Below are 22,145 nucleotides of genomic sequence, written 5' to 3' on the forward strand. Positions count from 1 at the left end.
TTAAGCGTGTCTCAGGACACACTAAGCGTGTTGGGCGCATCCTATCACCTTTATCCCTGTATTCCCGTGGAGGGTCACATATAGTTATTAGAATTTCCCATTGATCTCTTTTTCCCCAGGGGTCCACGTCTACCTGTTCATGAATGCATTAATGTTATGTTTGGAGTGGTGTGTGTAAATTTGTAAATTTCATAGTTTTACAGATCGTTTTTCCCCTAACCTGAATAAAAGCTAGACTTTTGCTACAAATAATGACAACCTCAAATGAACAGGCTATAACGTTTGGACCCTTAAATTGTCAGGATAGCTGCATAGATAGAATATGGCTTACGCTTTCCAGTCGAGTTTGTTGAGCTTCTTCCTGTAGCCATTCATTTTCTTTTCTTCTGTAGTTATAACGTGTTAAGAAGTCACTTCTAACATGGGCCTCTTTAACATACATGTGGTATGGTATACTATGCTATGCTACGCTACGCTTTGGTATGCTATGTTATGCTAGGTTATGATATGTAAATAAACTAACACACATAAACATTACTGACAGCTATAACTATGAACAGCCTAACTGGAGCATTATTCCGACTAACTGGAGTGCTATTCAGGCTAACCATTTCAGATGCTTGAGGCGGTTCAATTTTGTATTTTTTCAAACTATTTGTTTCCGTGGTTTGGTTTAAGGCGATTCCTCAGTATTGCATTGTGCAATGCCATACCTACTGCACGCGATTTTTGCATCATTAGCGTGCGCACATGAGCGCGTGCATGTACACAACGTAAGAGACTTCCCTCAAGCTGAGCTCGATTGCAAAATAAATGCTAGTTTTCTCTCAAACGTTACAAGCATGGTGACCTATATTTTTTTTAAGATAAATTTGGCATGAACATTATCCTCTTCAAGTTAAAGAATTAAAAAAAAACTTTGTTCAGAAACAAAAAAAGAATTGCACAAAACCGTTACTCAAGGGTGCAAATTATGACCTCGTAAACAACGACTGGAAGAACGTTTTGAGTCAGTGTCATTTAGAATTGTGTGATTTTTGCATTAATTATATGTTACAGTGTTCCAAGTGGCTGAGACTTTCTGCCTGCCAAGATTTTCTTCAAGTATTGCTTTAAGGTGGCTGAACACAGTTTTTGATACCTGTGTTTCATTCACCTTTCTCTCTAAAACCCTTGATCTCTCGGTCGCCAAAACTGGCAGCAAGCAAGTTAACAACACAAACTTTGGTTTTTTGATGGTTAAGCTGACGTATGTGCCATTGCCATGGCAACACGAATAAAAATAAAAAGGCCTTTAAAATTGGTTTTGTTTATTTGTAGAAAGACTAGTCATTAGATTTTCTTTACAATTTATGTGCAACAAGCTTGTAACGATTCTCACAAGTTAACACCATTTTGCTAATAATTTAACAGAGATCTTTAATTATCCCTTGTTGAGAGTTTCCTTTGTTAAAGTTCAATTATTTTCAATACTCCAGTTACTTAATTCCTAAAGTATTTTTGTGCCAAATTTCGTGAAATTCTAATGAGTGGTTCTCGAGAAATAGGTGTATTTCCGGGAGTGCAAATTTTCATTCAATCGCAATATTTTGACTTACTACACATGCACTGCATTTAACTGGGTTCTTTCGGTAATAAAGAAAAAGCTGAGAATTGCTGAGTTCTTTCCATCTTTACCTTTTCTAACATATATTTGTGATAAAACACTAAAGCCATCAATACACTGCATTCAATTATAGAGAAAAATAGCACAGATAGTGCGGGTGTTGAGTAAATAGAATGATCGCTCTATTGATGGCATGTTTGTTTTTTGCAATCCTTGCGCGCGCGCTGAATTGCATCAGCAAAAGTGCGTGCCAAAACTGTGTTCTGCCACCTTAATAATCTTTGCTTCCAGCTACCGCAAAATTTAATGTGAACTGATGAAATAACGCACGTAATTAGGCATAAATGGGGTAAGATTGTCCCACCATATCTATTTAACGAGCAAGGTAACCAATCCTTTTTATTGTATGTTTTGAAACAGCGCTTGGTAGGGAACTTTCAAGGAAAGTTTCAAAAAAATTGTTCGGCAACTTTTACTTCCGAGGAATCACCTTAATTGTTGTTTCAGGCTTTAGTACAGTGTACTAAGCCATTATAATATCCATACATAACACTCTCCTCATTATAATAACGATAAGTACAGTACGTCACTATCCTCAGAGTCCCAGGGGCAGTTAGTTGGAGCGAGAGGAGATAAATCGGGCAAAGAAATGAAGCGTCGCAGGTTTACAAGTAAGGCGGAAAAAGCGCTTTACTGGTAAACACGCTTCATTTCTTTGCCCGATTTATTTCCTCTTGCTCCGACTAACTGCCCCTAGGCCTCTGAGGAGGAGTGCGTCACAATCTGGACACTAAATGATAAGTACATGTAACAGAAATTTAGGCTAAATTCTTGCAGTCCAGAACTCAGATCTACACACCTTGGCATAAGTGATATTCACTGCTTTAAAGGATACAGCTCCTCCACTTCCCTCTTTAAATTAGATACTTTTTCTGTTAAAATCTCCAGTCTATAAAAAATAAAGCAAAACTTAGCAAGTAAATTAATATGGCATAATTACGATACTCAATCAAATATCAAGTTGATATTAATTTTTCAGCAAATTATAAAAAATCACTCACATACTTTGTTGTGATTATCTATTTCCATTTCATTTATTTCTCTCTGTCTCTAACATAAAGGAAGGAAGGAAGGAAGGAAGGCAAGAAGCGGTAGAGCACGAAAGAAATGTAGGGGAAACCATGAGACATAGTCGAGTGTTTTTCCCTACTTCTTGAGTGCTCTACCGCTTCATAAGTGCTTTACAACAGAACAGAGCACAGTCAAAGTTTCTTTATTTGGTAAGTTGAGTAGGCTTGCCACTTCCATTTCATAACATAAAATGTAGGGGTAGCCACGCGTTTTTTAAAGTTATTCATCTCTTTGTTTTATGATAAAGAATTCAATAATTTCCCCATGCATTTGGCTGAATTTTCAAGCCAAACTGTTTTCCAAACGAGTAAAAGTGGCATCAGCCGTGTTCTGTTCCCTGATTAAGCATGCTAAAATAAGCCAATCACAATCCTTGTTAGAATTGTTCAAATAATTTGATTGGCTAACGAAGCCACAGCTGTCAATCACAAACTGGACGTCAGCTAAGCTTCCAGTTTCAAGTAGTTGCGATCGGCTTTCGAGAGAAGAACGATATTCAAAGTTTGCTTTTTAGTTAATTTTTAAATAACGATCTAAAGACAGGTTATAAGGTTTGTAGTCCAGAGGAATCCGGCTGTATTGTGGCTCATGAAAACGTGTATTTTTCCAATGGAAATTACGAAACAAGGAGCTCAAAGCTTGCAGATGAAAATGCGAAAAGCTGTGTTGAATTTAAAAGGAGCTACAGTTATTTACAGCTTGCAGCTGCTTGCAGCAAGATTGCACGAACTAGCGTAAAAGTTAGAAAGACTAAACTGCTCCCACTGGTTATACTCTGAGCACAGAAGAGAATATCAGAGCAAGCTTTGAACTGACCACTCATCGGTTTACTTCGCTGAGATGACCGGAGAACGAGCATTACTACACTGCATGTAAGTGTTGTTTGAGCAATTGAGCATTTTTACAAAAATAAAGCTTCTCATCGTAAACAGAGACAGCTCAATTGTTGTTTTCTGCTGTTGTTTTACTTCTTAAGTATAATTTCTGCCTTTGTAACAAATATGTCTTTTATCGAAGCACTGGTTAGGTTGAGAATTTGTTAACTTCGCAATGGTCAGTGGCCATGTGACTGGAAAAAAGGGGACTGGACACCTGTCTATAAAAAAGAGGACAAGAACGCCAAGGAGAATTACACACCTGTAACTGTGCTGTCATGTGTAAACAAAGTGTTCGAGCACTTACTGGGAAATCAGGTGACAACAAAGTAAGATGATCGTCTTGGTGATGGCCTTACAGCTTATCAAAGGCACAATAGTTGTGAAACAACATTGATCGGTTTAGTAGAGGATTGGAAATTGGCTCGGAACGATCGTCCGACAGTGGAAATATTATCAACAGATATGTCCAAAGCTTTCGATAGATTACACCCACCTCTTATGCTATGCAAATTAAAAGCTTACAGTTTCCAGGACAGAGCACTGGATTTATTGCGCAGTTACCTGTGCAACCGCTTAGGCAGTCACTGCACATTGGGTCGGTAACTAGCTCATGGAATAAGAAGGAAAGTGGCTGTCCTCAGGGATCCATGTTAGGGCCACTATTGTGGAACATCTTTCAGAATGATCTTTCATACAACATAGATTCTGCGTTATCAATGTATGCAGACGATCATCAGGGCAAAACACGTGTACTGTACTTGCAAAAATTCAGAAGAGTGCCACCCTAGCGACCAATTGATATGATTCGAACCTCCTTCAGGGTATTAAACCTGAAGAAATATCAAACAATGAGCATTCGGAATAAAAGTCTGACTGACCTGTGGAGACAAAATGTGTCTAATATTGTTAACAGCAAGGATATAATGGAATTAGAAAATTTGAAGCTCCTGGGCATAATGATAGATTGCGATCTTAATTTTAATGTGCATATTAGTAATGTCTGTAAGAAAGCTAGCCAGAGAATTGGAATGATCATGAGGTTGAAGAATCTTATACCAACTGAGGCCAAGATACATCTCTACAAAGCAGCTATCCTCCCTCATCTTACATATTGACACCTAGAGTGGCATTTTTGCAGAGCCTTGGACATTTGTAGATTAGAGAGAGTACAGGAGTGAGGACTGCATGCTGTTTTTAGAGATAAGTTGTCTAGCTACCAGCAGCTGTTAGAGAAAGCCAGTCTACCAACATTGTATAATAGGAGACTACAAGACATATGTATTTTAATGTATAAGGTTAAACATAATTTGTCTCCGTGGACTATTTGTAACATGTTTTATACTAATAGTCACACTTATAGTTTACGGCAGAGAGATTTTCATTTACGTACAGTAGATTTAACACTGTTACGTATGGAAAACATTCAATTCAATATCTAGGCCCAACTGACTATGGAGCAAACTGACAAATAAAGAAAGATTGGTGATAAATCTCAAGCAGTTTAAGACCCACGTGCAGAAGCTAGATCTAGACAACATCCCAGATGGATGTAGTGGCTGCCATCTTTGTAACTCATAATTTTAATTTCTCTAATAGGACTTTTCTGTATTTTAGTTAGGTGTTATTAGTTAGTTTAAGGTGTTCCCTATTAGCAGTGGGGATAAAGTCATTATTGTTATTATTATTATCATTATCATTATCATTAACATTATCATCAACATCGTCATCATCGTCATCATCATCGTCATCATTATCAATACTATTACGTGTTTTGTTGGCGGGAATCTAGCAATTAACACTTAATAACGGGTGAATTTTGTGTCCCTCGAATCTCAATGTTTCCCGAGACCAAGTCGAGGGAAACATTGAGATTCGAGGGAAACAAAATTCCCTGTTCCCCAAGAGACCAGTCATTAAGTGATTTGTTATATAGCAAAATAAATTCCTGCAAAACAACACAAATCCTCAAAACAAATTCTGTTTCCCGCTGAGGGCCCCCTCCTTATGTATCCAGATATTTTTGAAGCCACAACTTTTTCTTTCTGGATTCAAAAATTTCCCCGTCCACACGTACAAAAATATCCAGATTCGCTGCCGAATTCGCTGGATGCGTGTGGACAAAAGCCATATCCGGAAAGAAAAACTTGCAGATTCAAAAATATCCAGATACGTGTGGACGGGGCCTCAGACTTCAGCGACAACATCAGGCCACAGAGAGAAATAAATGAAATAAATGAAATGGAAATAGATAATCACAACAAAGTATGTGAGCGATTTTTTATAATTTGCTGAAAAATTAATATCAACTTGATATTTGATTGAGTATCGTAATTATGCCATATTAATTTACTTGCTTAGTTTTGCTGTATTTTTTATAGACTGGAGATTTTAACAGAAAAAGTATCTAATTTAAGGTTACTGTAAACCTTCGCAGGTGTCTTTAGCGATAAAAATATTACCGCGCTGTCTTAAAGACAACCACTCCAAATTATATATCAATGCAAAGGTTATAGAATGTTCTATTCGCTAAAAATTATTTTGCCTCAATTTAATCATAAGGCGAGTGTGACCTAAAAGCGCGAAACGACCGACATTCCATTGAGTGAATTTATCGGGTATCAAACTCGACCACATCAACAAAGCTACTGCATTATATCATTCACGAGGCATCAATCATCAAAACTGTGTGGGGGATTTGCGTTTTTCAAAATTGATCTCCTGCAATGGCCTTCGTCATAAAAAGTGTCACTGTATTTTTGGACATCAAACTTGACAGAAATTTTCCAAAACAACCAATAGGAATATTGACAAACCCTCACACGGTTTTGATGATTGATGCCTCGTGAATGATATAATGCAGTAGCTTTGTTGATGCGGTTGAGTTTGATACCCGATAAATTCGCTCAATGGAACGTCGGTCATTTCACGCTTTTAGGTCGCGTTCGCCTTATGATTAAAAAAAATTGAGGCAAAACAATTTTTAGCGAATAGAACATTCTATAACCTTTGCATTGATATATAATTTGTAGTGGTTGTCTTTAAGACAGTGCGGTAATATTTTTTTTTCACTAAGGACACCCGCGAAGGTTTACGGTAACCTTAAAGAGGGAAGTGGAGGAGCTGTATCCTTTAAAGCAGTGAATATCACTTATGCCAAGGTGTGTAGATCTGAGTTCTGGACTGCAAGAATTTAGCCTAAATTTCTGTTACATGTACTTATCATTTAGTGTCCAGATTGTGATGCACTCCTCCTCAGAGGCCTAGGGGCAGTTAGTCGGAGCAAGAGGAAATAAATCGGGCAAAGAAGTGAAGCGTCTTTACGAGTAAAGCGCTTTTTCCGCCTTACTTGTAAACCTGCGATGCTTCATTTCTTTGCCCGATTTATCTCCTCTCGCTCCAACTAACTGCCCCTGGGACTCTGAGGATGGTGACATACTGTACTTATCGTTATTATAATGAGGAGAGTGTTATTTAACAATTATTCCATGAGCGCGCGATGGATATGAGATGGTAAATAGCCAACAAGCGCAAATGGAATAATTGTTTTATTAAATTCGGTGCGTTTGTATTCTTGGAAATATAGCTTAATTTTATTGGGTTTTAATTTTACAAAACGACCGGAAGTCGATGTGACAAAAACAACAAGTGGGAAATCACATGACATGCGCGCCGTTTGTAAAATTAGTTGAATGAAAAATTTGAGAGCGAAGCAAACGAATTTGCTGAATGAAATTGCAATCAAATAGAATTCAAGAAACGTCTATCAAATGAAGGAGATATAACCTTGGCCAGAAAGTTTGAAAAGCGTTCGAGTTCGAGTCATGGAGAAGAGCTAAATAATTGTGCACTTGCACATTGCCATCGTAATAATGCTGCGGAAAACTTTGATCGCCATGTGACACAGACGTTGTGCCAAAATTATTCTTGACAAGATCTCTCTCAGGATTCCCTTGCTTTGAAAGCCTTGGCATTTCGAGCTGTATGTGTGGAGCTCATTGTTGGTCAGTTTTAGAGTCAAGGACAGAAACTATCTTAGCGTCAGATTCATCTTCAGAATCTCCGAGGCCACCCCGGTGGTTTTTCGTGGCTGGTAAAGAACCGGGCTTACTTCGGTTCAGCTCAAAACACTCAACTCCTTGAGATGTATTTCGCAAGGACAGAATTGTTGGCGCTAGCTGTCGTTGATTCTCTTCGTCGTCGTCGGCCAAAAAAGAGACTGAGATAAAACTAGGTCGTCCTCTGTAGCTGTGCGGGATTCTTGCTCTCGGCCGATCCGAGCTTGCTTAGTCGAACAGTTTCCTCATCTGCTCATTGGAAACTGGTTTCTTATGGACTACGCCGGCAATTATGCCTGTTTTCCTGCGGCCTTTTACAAATGCATATGCTCTAATAATTTATTTGCCTGGTCAGAGATAATGGAAAACGGTTTGTTGTGCGGCGACGTGCAAAGGAAATGATCAACTGGCGGCTTTAATGGATTTAATCAATGAACTTTTGCAATACGTGTCATCTTTCTTCCTCGCAGGGGGAAACTTAACGTATACGTACCGTTAAATAATCTTATCTCGAGCTTTGTGGCTTTTTTGTTGTTACTGGGACGGCATTGTCCATAATTTCCTGTATTTGCTGTGTAGATAGCTCACCGAATGTGCTTTTTTTCATCCATTTTTTTTGTCGACGAACCTTTGCTTCACGCGAAAAAGCTCATGCCGAGCGACATTTGCCACTTTCATTTCCATATAAGGTCAAACGCAGGTATAATGGCTGGTAACCGAGATCCAGTGAACCAATCAGAAAGCTAGAATTGCATAATCCGAGGCTGAGAATTCAATAAGTATGGATATTATAATGGCTTAGTACACTGTACTAAAGCCTGAAACAACAATTAAGGTGATTCCTCGGAAGTAAAAGTTGCCGAACAATTTTTTTGAAACTTTCCTTGAAAGTTCCCTACCAAGCACTGTTTCAAAACATACAATAAAAAGGATTGGTTACCTTGCTCGTTAAATAGATATGGTGGGACAATCTTACCCCATTTATGCCTAATTACGTGCGTTATTTCATCAGTTCACATTAAATTTTGCGGTAGCTGGAAGCAAAGATTATTAAGGTGGCAGAACACAGTTTTCGCGCGCACTTTTGCTGATGCAATTCAGCACGCGCGCAAGGATTGCAAAAAACAAACATGCCATCAATAGAGCGATCATTCTATTTACTCAACACCCGCACTATCTGTGCTATTTTTCTCTATAATTGAACGCAGTGTATTGATGGCTTTAGTGTTTTATCACAAATATATGTTAGAAAAGGTAAAGATGGAAAGAACTCAGCAATTCTCAGCTTTTTCTTTATTACCGAAAGAACCCAGTTAAATGCAGCGCATGTGTAGTAAGTCAAAATATTGCGATTGAATGAAAATTTGCACTCCCGGAAATACACCTATTTCTCGAGAACCACTCATTAGAATTTCACGAAATTTGGCACAAAAATACTTTAGGAATTAAATAACTGGAGTATTGAAAATAATTGAACTTTAACAAAGGAAACTCTCAACAAGGGATAATTAAAGATCTCTGTTAAATTATTAGCAAAATGGTGTTAACTTGTGAGAATCGTTACAAGCTTGTTGCACGTAAATTGTAAAGAAAATCTAATGACCAGTCTTTCTACAAATAAACAAAACCGATTTTAAAGGCCTTTTTATTTTTAGTGTTGCCATAGCAACGGCACATACGTCAGCTTAACCATCAAAAAACCAAAGTTTGTGTTGTTAACTTGCTTGCTGCCAGTTTTGGCGACCAAGAGATCAAGGGTTTTAGAGAAAAAGGTGAATGAAACACAGGTGCGCTGGCATTTCTTGGCTTTGCATGTACCTTGAAAGATAATTAATCATTAACTTTCTTTAACATTTCTTTCATTTGGCCATCATTCTTTGAGCCAGGATTTGCTGTGATATTTGGATGCAGTGATATGCATATTGTGTTTTTGCAGATGTCCTTGTTTTGCTCAATTTATCCAGTCAGAAGCTTCAATCTGATTCAGTTTGAAGGAATTTAAAAGCTTATTGGTAAAATTTCTTTAAAGGTTCTTGTGTCGAGTAAATGATCAGTATTTTATGGGAGCTCCATTTTTAAGCCTGCATGGCTAAATCTATATTCTATTCATTTGCAATATTGAGCACATAACTGATTTTACCCACAGCTGATCACGACAAGCTAATGCCCTGTAAGTCTCACTTTGAGCACTTTAAAATGGTTAGAAATTATACAAGTATCTTAGTCAATGCTATTTAAAGTTACACATTTTACCACATTGGTTTAGACTGACTTTGGAGGACTGATATCCTCTGTAGCAGATCCTTTTAAAAGTGTGTTTGTAAGCATTTGACTACTGCCAAATTGACTGTAACTCCCATATCTAATGTTATTTTCAAAGGTGAAACTAAATAATTAAAGTGACCTAATGCTCTCTGATAAATCTTTAATTTTTCTTCCATTTCTGAAAGCTCCCCATGGGTTAAACTACTGTACATCTCTCCAGTACTACTGCTAGATGACTTTTCTTAACTTGACATTGACAATTTCTGTTTGGGTATTAAATCATCGTTGATGGTTGAGAATCATGCCAATAAACTTGTGTGACATTTTATTTCTAGATTGGCACAATTGCTCAAGGTTTATTGCACTTGTAGTTGAAGCTACTGAAGCTATATATAGAAAAAAATGTTTATAGGACAGGAAAAATTTCAAATATTTAAAGTGACTTAATGAAGTAAAAAATAATTGCTACTTATTTGAAGGCTTTTCAAAGTAAAGAAGAATAGCATTTTCCGTTTTGGAATATCTTTTTTCGTTTTAGAGATAATTTAAAAGAACACTGCTTTTAATTAATATCTCTAGAGTTATTCTCGATTGAGTGTTGTGCTATTTTAGTGGAACCACCTACAGTGACGTCGTCACTTTCCTCATTTGCATAATACAAAACATAAACATCTCTGAAACAAAAAAAGATATTTCAAAAAGGAAAACGCCATTCTTCTTTGCTTTGAAAAGCCTTTCAAATAAGCAGCATTTATTTTTTACTTCATAGGAACTTTAATAGTTAATTGACACAGCTCTAACATGATATGGATTTAGCATTTCAGTGTCTGTGCTGAACAGCTCTTCCGCAGCGCATCCTTTACAAATCTTCCTCAATCACTGTTGTAACAATTCCAAAACAAGACTTGAAAGCTTGAAGCATTTGTATAGGCTAATTGGCCCTATGAAATGGACTTCGTTGGGACTTTCTACTACACTCCACAAAATCATTTGTTTGATCTTCCAATGTTTTCACTCATCATCGAGTAATACAAAGAGACAAAAAGAGAAAGACAGACTTTGATCGTCGCAAAATTCCTCACAATCATTGCTATTTTGCCTACCAGCAGAGCAGGCACGTACCATCAGTAACTAACTCACATCAAAATACTCTCTGCGAGATTTTCTGTGAAACACGCGCAAACAAAATGCCACTTATGATGCTCTGAAAATCAACAACAGACATTTTGTTGATCTAAACCAGTGTGTAGTCTGTTATTGTCTAATGGCTACTCTGCGCTGCTCATCTTAGACATGTCACTGAAATCAGTTGACTCTGAAGGCCTGGGAGAAAACATTACAGGAACCAGGCCAGGTGTAGCCCATTGCAGATATTTGCCCGTCAGTTAAAGGCCATTCACAACAGTGACTCGAACTTAATCCTCACTTAAGATGGAGAGGTGAAGAGAAATCAAATTGCCTACTTCAAATGAGTAACTGTGCTTTGACACTGATAATAAAATATTGCGTTCAAGTAGTGTAATGCAATCCGAATCCAGTTTGTATCAAGAATTTTTCGGATGTATTTGTTCCCAATTTGCCCCCCAGGACAGAATGTTCTGTGGTTCAGAGACGGCAAATGGCAAAATTTACTTGACCCTTCAACCTACCCTGGGCTGAATCAGACTTTGGTTTTTTCCTGCCCTGAGTCTTATCCCACATGTATTGTGAAAGAAGGTATAATATAAAGATTTACCATCACTCAGAATGCATTTATTATTCTCAACATTAGCTGCTTCATTATGTCTTCATATGAACACGATGACTTTCCCTGTGAGAGTGGACCATAATATTGCATCCAAGCAGTCTTTGTAAAACCCACACGTAGATATGGGCAAATTTAGACAATTATCAAAATGGTTCTGCAAAATGAAGTTTCCTCCTATACTTTATCCAGATTATCAGAATAACTCAAGAAAATTTGCCAAGGACTTATAACATAATCTTCAATATACATGTACTTCTTCAAACACATGGTTCTTTGACTTGCACTAGAATCATGGATTCTAAGTCAACCATATCATCTTTAACCCAACATATTCAAAGTCATTAATCAAAGCTAACCCTTTTATCTTATCCTTTCCTTTCCAAATGGAATTATAATTTTTTTTAAATTAAGCATCTAATTCAAGTACATGTAACAGAAAACAGTTTGCCTCGTTATCTGGTACATGTACTAATTGACTGATTACCAAACATACGGTGTACCACTCCACAGAGGTCAGTTCTCGGACGACTTCTATTTCGTTTGTACATAAATTATATACCTATATGCTCTAAAGATGAATCTCAGTATCTCCAATAGTATCTATAAATCCAATGCTTATGTTAAATATTTGGGAATTATTTTTTTATACTAATCTGAACTGGAAAGCACATCTACATGAACTGAGTAAAAAAATTTCAACAGGTATCGGAGCGCTATACATGTATCTTAAATTAGCTATCATGTAAACAAAAATATATTGCAGCCGCAATTACATTATTCAGACACTTATTTATCCCTTCCTTATCGATGGCTTATCAGTTTGGGGCAATACTAATAATATAGTTCTGCCCTTAGACCTTTAACTTAAAACTTTTTTGAAATCAGATGAGCACTCAGCCCCTCTTCAAAGAACAAGAGATTCCAAAACAAAGTGACCTAATGTTACCCTTCACAATGCGCTCTTGTGTATCAGTATGATATTCATGATAACCTTTTTCCATCTTCCTTTTAATTTCGTTCAAACAGTACCATCAATTCACCAGTACAATACTAATAAAGGCTTGCTTCCAAATCAACTTACTATATCAACAACATCAAAACAATTCAACATTTTAGCTTGCTGTGAGCTGTAAAATAAAGTTTGGAATAATTTGGATGAGAGTATTAAACACCTCCCCCTTTAAAGTTTCAAATTAAACAAAGTTATAAGCTTAACATCTTACAATCACATTGCCAACATTCATGAGTTTTGATCTGGCACTTAGGTAATACTAATTTACTGATTTCTTCCGCTTATTTATTTATTTTTTCTTTTTTTCCCCTATTTTGTCTCCTCACTGCTTCCCCCTGCCAGACAACCCAGGAGAAATTGAAGTACTTACTGTTACTTTGAAGTACAACCGAATAACAAAATAAAGGTATATAAAAGATTTAAATCCGGTGTTTTCCTTCGTTGATGTACAGAAGTCACAAACAGCCATGTTTTCAAACCCAGGCCTCCCTGAAATGTTATGACGTGCAGGTAATCATTCTTTTCTGAGGCAAAGTACTTCACAAGTTGTCAAATATACATTTACAGGTTAGAAAATTCTGTTAATTAATCAGGGATGTCGGAGATTAGCTAGCCAGCTTTTCAGGGTTATGAACCCCGTCATTATTTATAGAGTAATCAAATAGCGTATCTTTCGAAAAACAGTAAACTTTATCTTGTTTGCCATTCCCCCTTGAATATCATTATGATGGCTGGTCTTTGATGTATAAACCTTTAGGTTTTTCATTGAAACCACAGGCTTTTTGCTGTTGTTACTGTATTATAACTCTCTTTCGAAAATATGCAAGTGCTATACTTTCTGTTTCAAGGAAGTACTTTTGCTAAGCATTAAGTTGCTAACGCAAAAGTGTGAACATCCTGCTTGAGTGATGTTTCAAGGAAGCCATTTGGTGCCACTTCATATCAGTTACATTCATATTTAAGCAACAAATTAAACAATATTTTAAGGAAGACCAAGCAATCATCAGGGCAACAAGAGCCAGGGGTAACATAGGTTGTCCTGCATTTGGAATAAGGACAACTCGCCTGGATATTTTTTCAATTTTGAGCACTGTCACCCTACGACCAAAAATCCTTTCAAGAACTCGTATTCAAGGCATTTAAGAATCGGGAATGCAGTGGTTACATTGATCGCCAGCAGGTCAGATGGATTGACTGAAATTTACTTTTCTTCAAACTAAAGCTACTCATTTTTAGATGATGATGAGAACTGTGAATGAAGTAAACAATGATAAAACAAAAGTACCGGATGAATTAATTTTTCGTAGTGTTTCACTTGTTTGTTCTACTGGCAGCCGAACTTGATGAATAAATTGATTCACAATAGATGTACATGTAAGCTTATTATTAAAACTACAGCTACATATGTGTATACAAATGAACAATTGCTTCTGTGTTTTTGTTTTAGTCCATTGTTCTGTAGTCCTTGATATTCACCTAGCTGAAAATCATGCTAGCTGAGATGATTTTATATATTTTTGATCTGTCTAATTTCTGGCAATATTGTCTTAATTAGGTTCTAGTGAATCAAATATGTATATATGATTATTAATTTTCCCCTGTACATAGTTCTTATTCTTTTGTTAATATCTTTCGTGTTTGTAAAATTTTATATTTTGTGTATAGTAGGTCCACATCAGCCCTTCGGCTGCCAAATCCCCTCTACAACCTACTTATCAAATAAAGTTTACTTACTTACTTACTTACGATGCTAAGACAATAATTATTCACCTCAGGCTCAGTGAACATTTGAATTGGTGAATATTTACCAAAGTTCACTTCGCCTTCAGTGAGTAATTGTTCATTATAAGCCAGCTTTGCCTGAAATATTTAGGGTTTTATAATAGGCCTTATCATGGTTTTCGATGCCATCTTGACAGCAGGGGTTGAAACATTGCCTGTCTAACTGCCGATTTCAGGTAATTTTAGGAGGTAAAAATTTTCAGGTAAAAAGTATTGATGCCTGTCGCTGGTGACAGGCAAGAAAATCCTTAGTAATTCAGAATTTATTAATTTGAATAATATTTCCATCTGTTTTCCACCCACAGTCGTGCTCACTCGTGCAGTTCTTGCATGGTAGTTACCAGACTCTACTCAATAAAAGCAAGATGACGCAATCTTTGCAGTGCACATGACAAAGACAGCAAATCTGACTTGCTCTATTCTTTGCCGATCAAGGAAATTAAGGTGGGATGATGCTAAAAAACTTAGGAGACTAGTGGATGCCTATGGGCAAAACCAAAGGCCTAAACAGGCTGAGACAATCAATTGACAACAAAATGTCATTGCTTTCTATCAGTTTATTACTAAAGATTGTACAACCTCAGTTGAGTTTTAAAAAGTGAAAATAAATATTAAAATAATATTGTTCAAGTTGGATGTCAGTGGAGACAGGTGAAAAAATATTCTGCCTGTCACTAGACACAGGTACACAGTCTGGGAACATTTCGACCCTTGTTAACGGGTAGGCAAAGCAGTCAGAATTCCAGTGTTTGTATAGGAATCCAATGGCAAATAACTTTTTTCCAAAATTGACTTTTACACAATTTGTGAATGGCAACATTAAAATACTAGGTAGAAGATTGTGTTCACCTAGTTTGAATGATGTAGCATGGCTAGAAGACACTCAGTTCATTTTTTCTAATTTTCCACACATTTGTCTGTAATTTTTTCCCCAAGAACCGTGTCTGCCCAGCCAAATTTACAGCATGGATAGTAGAAGACTGGACTGGAAACGCATATCACGTGGGTAGATTTCTCATCGCCAATTGGTTGTTTCGTGCTTCAAGATGGTGTCTGCTGTTTCCGTCATAGAGGAAATTTGTAACGAAAAGATGGCGAATATGTGTTATCCTTCATCTCGTTCTTTTTCTCCGGTTCTTGTAGTAGTTTAAGTTTTGACATATATTTTTTCTTTGCTTGCCGTTTCACCACGATGACGACCCTGCAAAGCCACAGTTGAACTTTCAAGGTAAGCGCTTGTTACTGCTCATTGGTATTATTGAGTTATTTTTTGTAAAAAAAATACCTCTTAGTTGGCGCATCAGGGTATGTTATGGACGAGTGAGCGAGTGAGTGAGTGAGTGAGTGAGTGAGCGAGTGAGTGAGTAGTAGTAGTATATCTTTATTGCGTCTTACTCTCCAAAGGGAGGTATTGGTCTGTTTACAATAAAGGTTTAACATTAACTAGTACAATAAGAAATAACATTCACTTGATTCTTTTATAATTCAAATAAAATTATGCTAATTATTTAACTAATGCTTGGATCTCAAGTTTTGACCCATGTATAAGTTGAGGGCGAATTTTCAGACTGATTTTTAGGTCTTGAAAGGTCGACTTATACACGGGTAAATACGGTATAATGCTCATTTCATTTGTAAGTTGAGAATCTCTTTTCTTTTTTTAAACATTAAGTTGATATATTTACCTATTATTTTTGATGTGACTCTATTGTCAGCTCTAAGTAAGTACTTAGTTCTCTCGTTATTGCTCAGATTTGCGTAAAGTGCATCTTTGTTTGAAATGTGAGAATGGAGCTCAACTCTTATGGTAGCGTACCCCTGGCAATACATCAAGAAATGCTGTTCGTGTTCTACGCAATTTTCTTTGCATACTAAGCATGTTCTTTCCTCTACTGGGATTGATGCTCCTTTATTTTCATATTTTCCAGTTTGTATTCATAATGCGTGACATCCTAACCTAAGCCTTGTCAGGCTAATTCTGTGTGCTGAGTTTATAACCATTTTCAGGTAATTTTCAAATTGATAACTCTTTTTAACTTCCTTGTGCGTAAATTTTTCCCTTGAAGTTGTTGATGAACTGTTCTTAGTCTCAAGCCAGTTTTGTGAATACTGATTTCTAAGATTTTTGTTTATTTTTAATCGACCGTTCTTGATGTGTTGCTGTGTTACTGGTTCTGTTGATTCTGTTACTTGATACCCCCTAGTGATCTCTTCATTAATTGTAACATCAAAGAAAGGTGTAGAAGTTGTTGCATATTGAAATGCTTCATGTAACAAAACGTTGCTACAAGAATGCTTCAATCTTTGCCAATAGCTTTTATGTCAATGCTTAAAGGGTACCTCCCAAGCTCTGCCCTGCAGGCAATATTTTCTGTATACCATGGGATGTTTAGTGTTTGTTTACGGAACTTAATGTGGACTTGTTCAATTGTGCTTTTATCAAAATGCGTTCTGTATGACAATAGTTCTGTTCCCCAAATTTCACATGCATAAAGTAACACGGGTTTAACAAGGGCATCGAAAAGTTTGTTCTTAATCACAATAGTTGCTGAATCTGAGTTAGAGAAGGATCTTTTTATTATTGAGAGAACTTTTGTGGCTTTTTTGCTGAGAATTTCTCTTGCATAGGTGTAACAACCGGATGAAGTCATTTCTACACCTAAATATGTTTGTTTAACAACAATTTGTAAAGTTTCATTATTGTATTTGAAATTTGTATTGTTTTTGTTTTGCCTGTTACCACTAAATATGATTATGTTCGCCTTTTTAGTGTTGACTTTGAGCTTCCATGATTGCTGAGCGTGTTGATGAATTACACTGAGCGATTGTTGCAGCCCTTCCGGAAAAGGACTGATTACTAATAAATCATCTGCATAGATTAAGCAGTTTATAGAGCGATTCCCTAACATCACACCTGGAGATTTGTTCTGTTTAAAATATTGCGGTAGATCATTCATAAATAACGAAAATAAAACTGGACTTAAGCCATCACCTTGTCTTATCCCTTTGTCACATGAAAAAAGTTCGGTAAGCATGATTTGATTAATTTTAACACAACTCCTAATTGACGAATACATGGACTTAATAACATTCAAGAATTTTCCTTGAATTCCATATTTGTGTAATTTATGAATCATACCGGATTGCCATACGCTATTGAAGGCTTTCTCGTAGTCAATGAAACCAACATAAAGTTTCTTGTGATGTTTGGTGTATTTATGAATAATAATAAACTATCCGTGGTTCTAGAGTTTGGTCTAAATCCAAATTGTTCTGGATTTAGAACATTATGTTGCTCGATGAACTTATTCAATCTGTTTTGCAAAATTGATGTGAATAGTTTCCCTAAGCAGCTGGTTAAAGTAATTCCTCTATAATTGGCTGGAGATTTCTTATCGCCTTTTTGTTTGTATATTGGTTTTATAACACCAATGTTCCATTCAGTTGGGAAGGTGCCGTTTTCAATGATGTCATTGAATATTCTTTCGAGAGAAGGCATGAGATAATACCGCCCATGTTTGATCATTTCATTCAGGATGGTGTCCGTACCAGATGCCTTTTTATTTTTGAGTTTAGATATTTGACCATGAATTTCTTTTGCAGTGATAGGCGCGTCTAAAATTTCATCGGTCATAGTTGTTGTTTGGTCAGGATTGTTTGGAAATATGACGTTTGTGTTTGTTTCTTGAGATTCGTCATATAAAAGGTTTTGAAAATGTTTTATTCAATCTTCTGACGAAATATCGCAACTTTCTTCGACCATCTCATTTTTACGAATTTTGTTTATTAGTTTCCAGAATTTGCCGCTTCATTTGGAATTCAAATTGTTTATTTCATTTAAAAGTTGATTTTTATATGTTTTGTACATCTTTTTTACTAGCGTTTTGTATTTCTTTTTGAGGGTAAAGTATTCTTGTCGCAGTGATCGAGGAGCTGTGGGATTTATTTCTTTCGCCAGTTTCTGCAGCTTTTTCTTTAGTTGTCTGCGAGTATTATCGTACCATGGTTTGTGCTTCTTCGTACATTTTTGCGTTTTACGTGATGTCTCCAGGCTTAGTTCTGCAACTGATTTTAGTATTTGATTGAACTGTGAAATCTCATCATCTATTGAGCTGTGGTGTGCTGCATTAAAGGATTGAAGCCTGTCTTGAATATCAATACTCGATAATGCACTTATGAATTTATCTTTGCATTCTGACTTCCAAAGAAACTTGGTGAAGCTGTTTTGTGGAAACGCCCCCTTTCTTCGAGTATTTTTTGAGGCGTTGTAGTTCATGATATCATGATTACTGGAGGCTAATTTGAGAACGATTGGACAGTGATCAGAATAAGGCGTCAAATGCTGTATTTGAAATCCTAGCACTGTGTTTTGAAGATCTTCACTGACTATTCCGTAATCAACAGTGCTTGCTCCATTGGATTGATATGATGTTAGCTTGCCATCTAGATCACCTGTAGCTCTGCCGTTCAATATTCTCAATTTGTTTCCTATACATAATCGTAATACTTCGCCTCCTAGTTTGTTAATGGTATAATCTTCGTTGTTTCGTTTTGGCCAATTTTTATCGAGATTATATGCGTCATCATCTGGCAGGAAATCGCAACAATCATTTTCAATAACGTCATTTAAAGTTCCAGTCCTAGCATTTAAATCACCAAAATGATTTTACCTTGTTTGGAATACTTGTGTATTTCTTGTTCTAAAACGCTTAGGACGTCCTCACCTGCTTTTCGCTGAGACTGAAGTGGGGGTAAATAAACCGCCACGAGATAAATGTCTGAATTTATACCAATAAGCTGTCGTTTTAGGTGACACCAAATTATGTTTGGAGAGGCACTCTTTATATGAAAAACAAGGTCTGAATGTTTATTCTTTATCAAGACAGATACTCCGCCTTGACCTCGTTTACTTTTCGTGCTCTGTACGGTCGAGTGGACTATGTAATCCTGAAACATTAATGACTCATCTTTTGCCCATGTTTCTTGTAAGCAAATAATATCGAATTTTGATAGATTAGATTTAATTGATTTGATATTTAATTTTGTATTTGAAATGGTTTGATTGGTTGGTTTTAGCTTGGTTTTGAGTCCTTGAATATTCCATGAAATTATATTGAAAACATTATTTTGATTTAACCATGAAGAGTTCATTTGAAAGAAAGAAAATATATATATGTATTTATACGATCAACAAAACCCGGAAAAAATAAATGTAAGCTTTGATAATACTAATAAGGAAATATAGTACTTACTGATTATCGGGGAAATATAAAACTAAATATGTCTCACAAAAGTGTCTCAGTGTCATGATAAGGCTTACAGCTGCTTAACGTTTGCCAAGGCTTGTCAGCAGTAAGTTGATTAACTGTTGCGCTGGACCTGCGTTCCTCCACTGTGAATTTCGTCCTTTTCTGTGGTTCTGTTGGTTCCACAGGAATGGCTTTTCCTGAAAACAGCGCTGTTTTGAGTGGTCTGAAGTGGCGTCGAATTAGTGTCCATTTTCTCTTGCCCATTTTTTCATAGAAGCAGCCAGACGTCCAAGGCCTTGTTTGTTGTAATGGATTCCGTCTCGTGTGAAGAAACCGGTGTCTTTCGCGTCTACCTCAAGGAATGCTGTATCCATCAACTTTATGTATTCATTAACTTCAGTTATTCTCGGACTGGGCGCATGGTGGTTGGGAGGAATTTCACAGAAGCATATTTTGGCGTTCGGAAATTTATCTGCAGACTTAATCTTTAAGGTGTTAAGTTTGGTTTTAATTTCATTGGTTGTGTTATCTCTAATGTTGTTTGTGCCTAAATGGTAGATGACGCGTTTGACAGCTTCATTTGGTGTGGGCTCGTTGTTGATGTACGCAATGACTGAATCAAGTGTTGCGCCACTAAGAGATCCAATGCCCATAGCTAACCTTCTTCTATTTAGACCTCGAGTGTTTGAATCACCAAAGACGATCGTATCTCCAACAGGCTTAACATCTCTAAAAACTTTCTTTGTTTGTTCATTTTGGCCTGTAGTTTGAATATTTGCGTCTTCTTGTGGTGGCTGCGAATACTGTGATTTCCAGTCTGGATTTTGAATATCGCCTCGAGTTACAAGCTCGCCTTCAAATAAATTTTCTTGTATAACATTAGTTTCTTTTTCTAAATCCTCAACACGTTGCAGGATAGCTTCATTTTCCTTTAATAGCGTGCTGTTGTTTTGGCGAAGCTTGTCATTTTCGCTCTTGACTTTCTCGAGGTTTTCTTCCGATTCCCGAACACATGCATACACTTGCGCCATGTCTTCTGTCATTTTCTTCTTTAACTCCTGATACTGATTTACCTGATGTTGCAACTGATCTTCCAAAGATTTACACAGTGTTTGTTCTCTTTTAATGTTCTCCTGGCAGCTTTCAACTTCGATTTTGTAACTGTTGAGTTCAGCTGTTAAAGATTTCATGCGATCATGGACGTGATCAAAATCTTGGAGCTTTAATGTCATGCTGTGCAATGTCTCCTTGATTGGAGTACTTGGGAGGCTTCGCCGTTGAGTTTGGGGGGATGGTTGCTGACATTGTCAGAGCCATTTGAAGCATTTAACTCTGCTAAAAGGTCATCTGCTGTCTGGTGTGAATCACCAGAACCTCCAGTTTGCCTTGCCGTTTCCACGTGCGCCTTTATGCATGGAAACACCTCTCGACACCATTCACCGAACTGGTTTCCTTGGATTAGAATGCGGCATGTTGTCAAATGAAAGGAAATTGTTATGTTTCCTATCTTGTCTGCCTTCTTGTTTGTGGCGCCACGTGTATTATCTGCATGTTCTTGTATTTGCGCCATCATCTTGGCTTGATAATCGCATTTGCTCCACTCCATATCGTGAGAAAGACTTTTGTAATGTTCGTCAATGTACTTCATCCACAACGATACGCCGTCTTTCTCGGTCATGTACGCTGCTGTCCTGTCGCCATCATTATAAATGTTGAAATCGATTTCCTCCAACAAAGCTGTTTTAGATTGCTTCCTGCCTGGCATTTTCTCAATACAAAGATGTTAAATTGTACAGATGTTAAATTGTAGAGCAGGTATCGCCTTTTACATGCTAAGTTCACTAGTGTTGACTGCGACGGATTATTTCAACCGCCATGAATGAATGAATGAGTGAGTGAGTGATAGCTGTATGTATGTCACACCAATCAGGTTGGATCTACTATAAACAGCCAATCAAATTTCTTGTTGTAAAGGTTAATGTTATGGGAGAAGATTTGATCCCGATACAGTTCAGAACGGCCATATTTATTCTTCTATAAAAGAGGAGGAAGTATTCATATATTGGGCTTACTTCCACATTTTCTGTGGGTTAGGCTGAGGATTTTGTGGGCGGGTTTGATAATCATTTGCAACTGGATAATCAGTCAAAGAAACATAGTGTTTGCAATTGGCATATAACTATGAGCACGCAATGAACTATGAGCTTTTCCCATAAGATAAGTTTTTGAATTGAGTCTCTACTACTAGGTTTAAGATGTGAATGAAAAACAAGTTGATGTGGTTTCTATGATAGGATCACTTGTATTTTAGGGGGGGGGGTTGGAATGCATTACTGGGAATGTGAAGAGATTGTGACCAGATTCAAATCATTTTCATGTTGTATTGAAACCTAAATATTGCTGCAGAGTTCATAATGAAT

General features: G+C 36.9%; 1 protein-coding gene and 2 pseudogenes across 1 annotated transcript in view; all 3 read right to left on the reverse strand.

The window, feature by feature from the left end:
• The window catches only part of LOC110054493 (coiled-coil domain-containing protein 166-like), a 78,250-nt gene that overhangs the window by 33,167 nt on the left and 22,938 nt on the right, over window positions 1-22,145 (reverse strand). Inside the window, exons 2-3 of the mRNA XM_089289658.1 lie at window positions 2,502-2,555; window positions 332-386 (exon numbers count right to left, since the gene is read on the reverse strand). Of these exons, the coding sequence (XP_089145784.1) occupies window positions 332-386; window positions 2,502-2,555 (109 nt within the window). The remainder of the gene's footprint in view (window positions 1-331; window positions 387-2,501; window positions 2,556-22,145) is intronic.
• On the reverse strand, window positions 12,689-17,102 carry LOC149112027 (uncharacterized; annotated as a pseudogene).
• On the reverse strand, window positions 13,007-19,796 carry LOC149112028 (uncharacterized; annotated as a pseudogene).

The sequence above is a fragment of the Orbicella faveolata genome, unplaced genomic scaffold, assembly GCF_042242905.1.
Source record: "Orbicella faveolata isolate gen_17 unplaced genomic scaffold, um_ofav_v1 contig_2, whole genome shotgun sequence".
NCBI lineage: Eukaryota > Metazoa > Cnidaria > Anthozoa > Scleractinia > Merulinidae > Orbicella > Orbicella faveolata.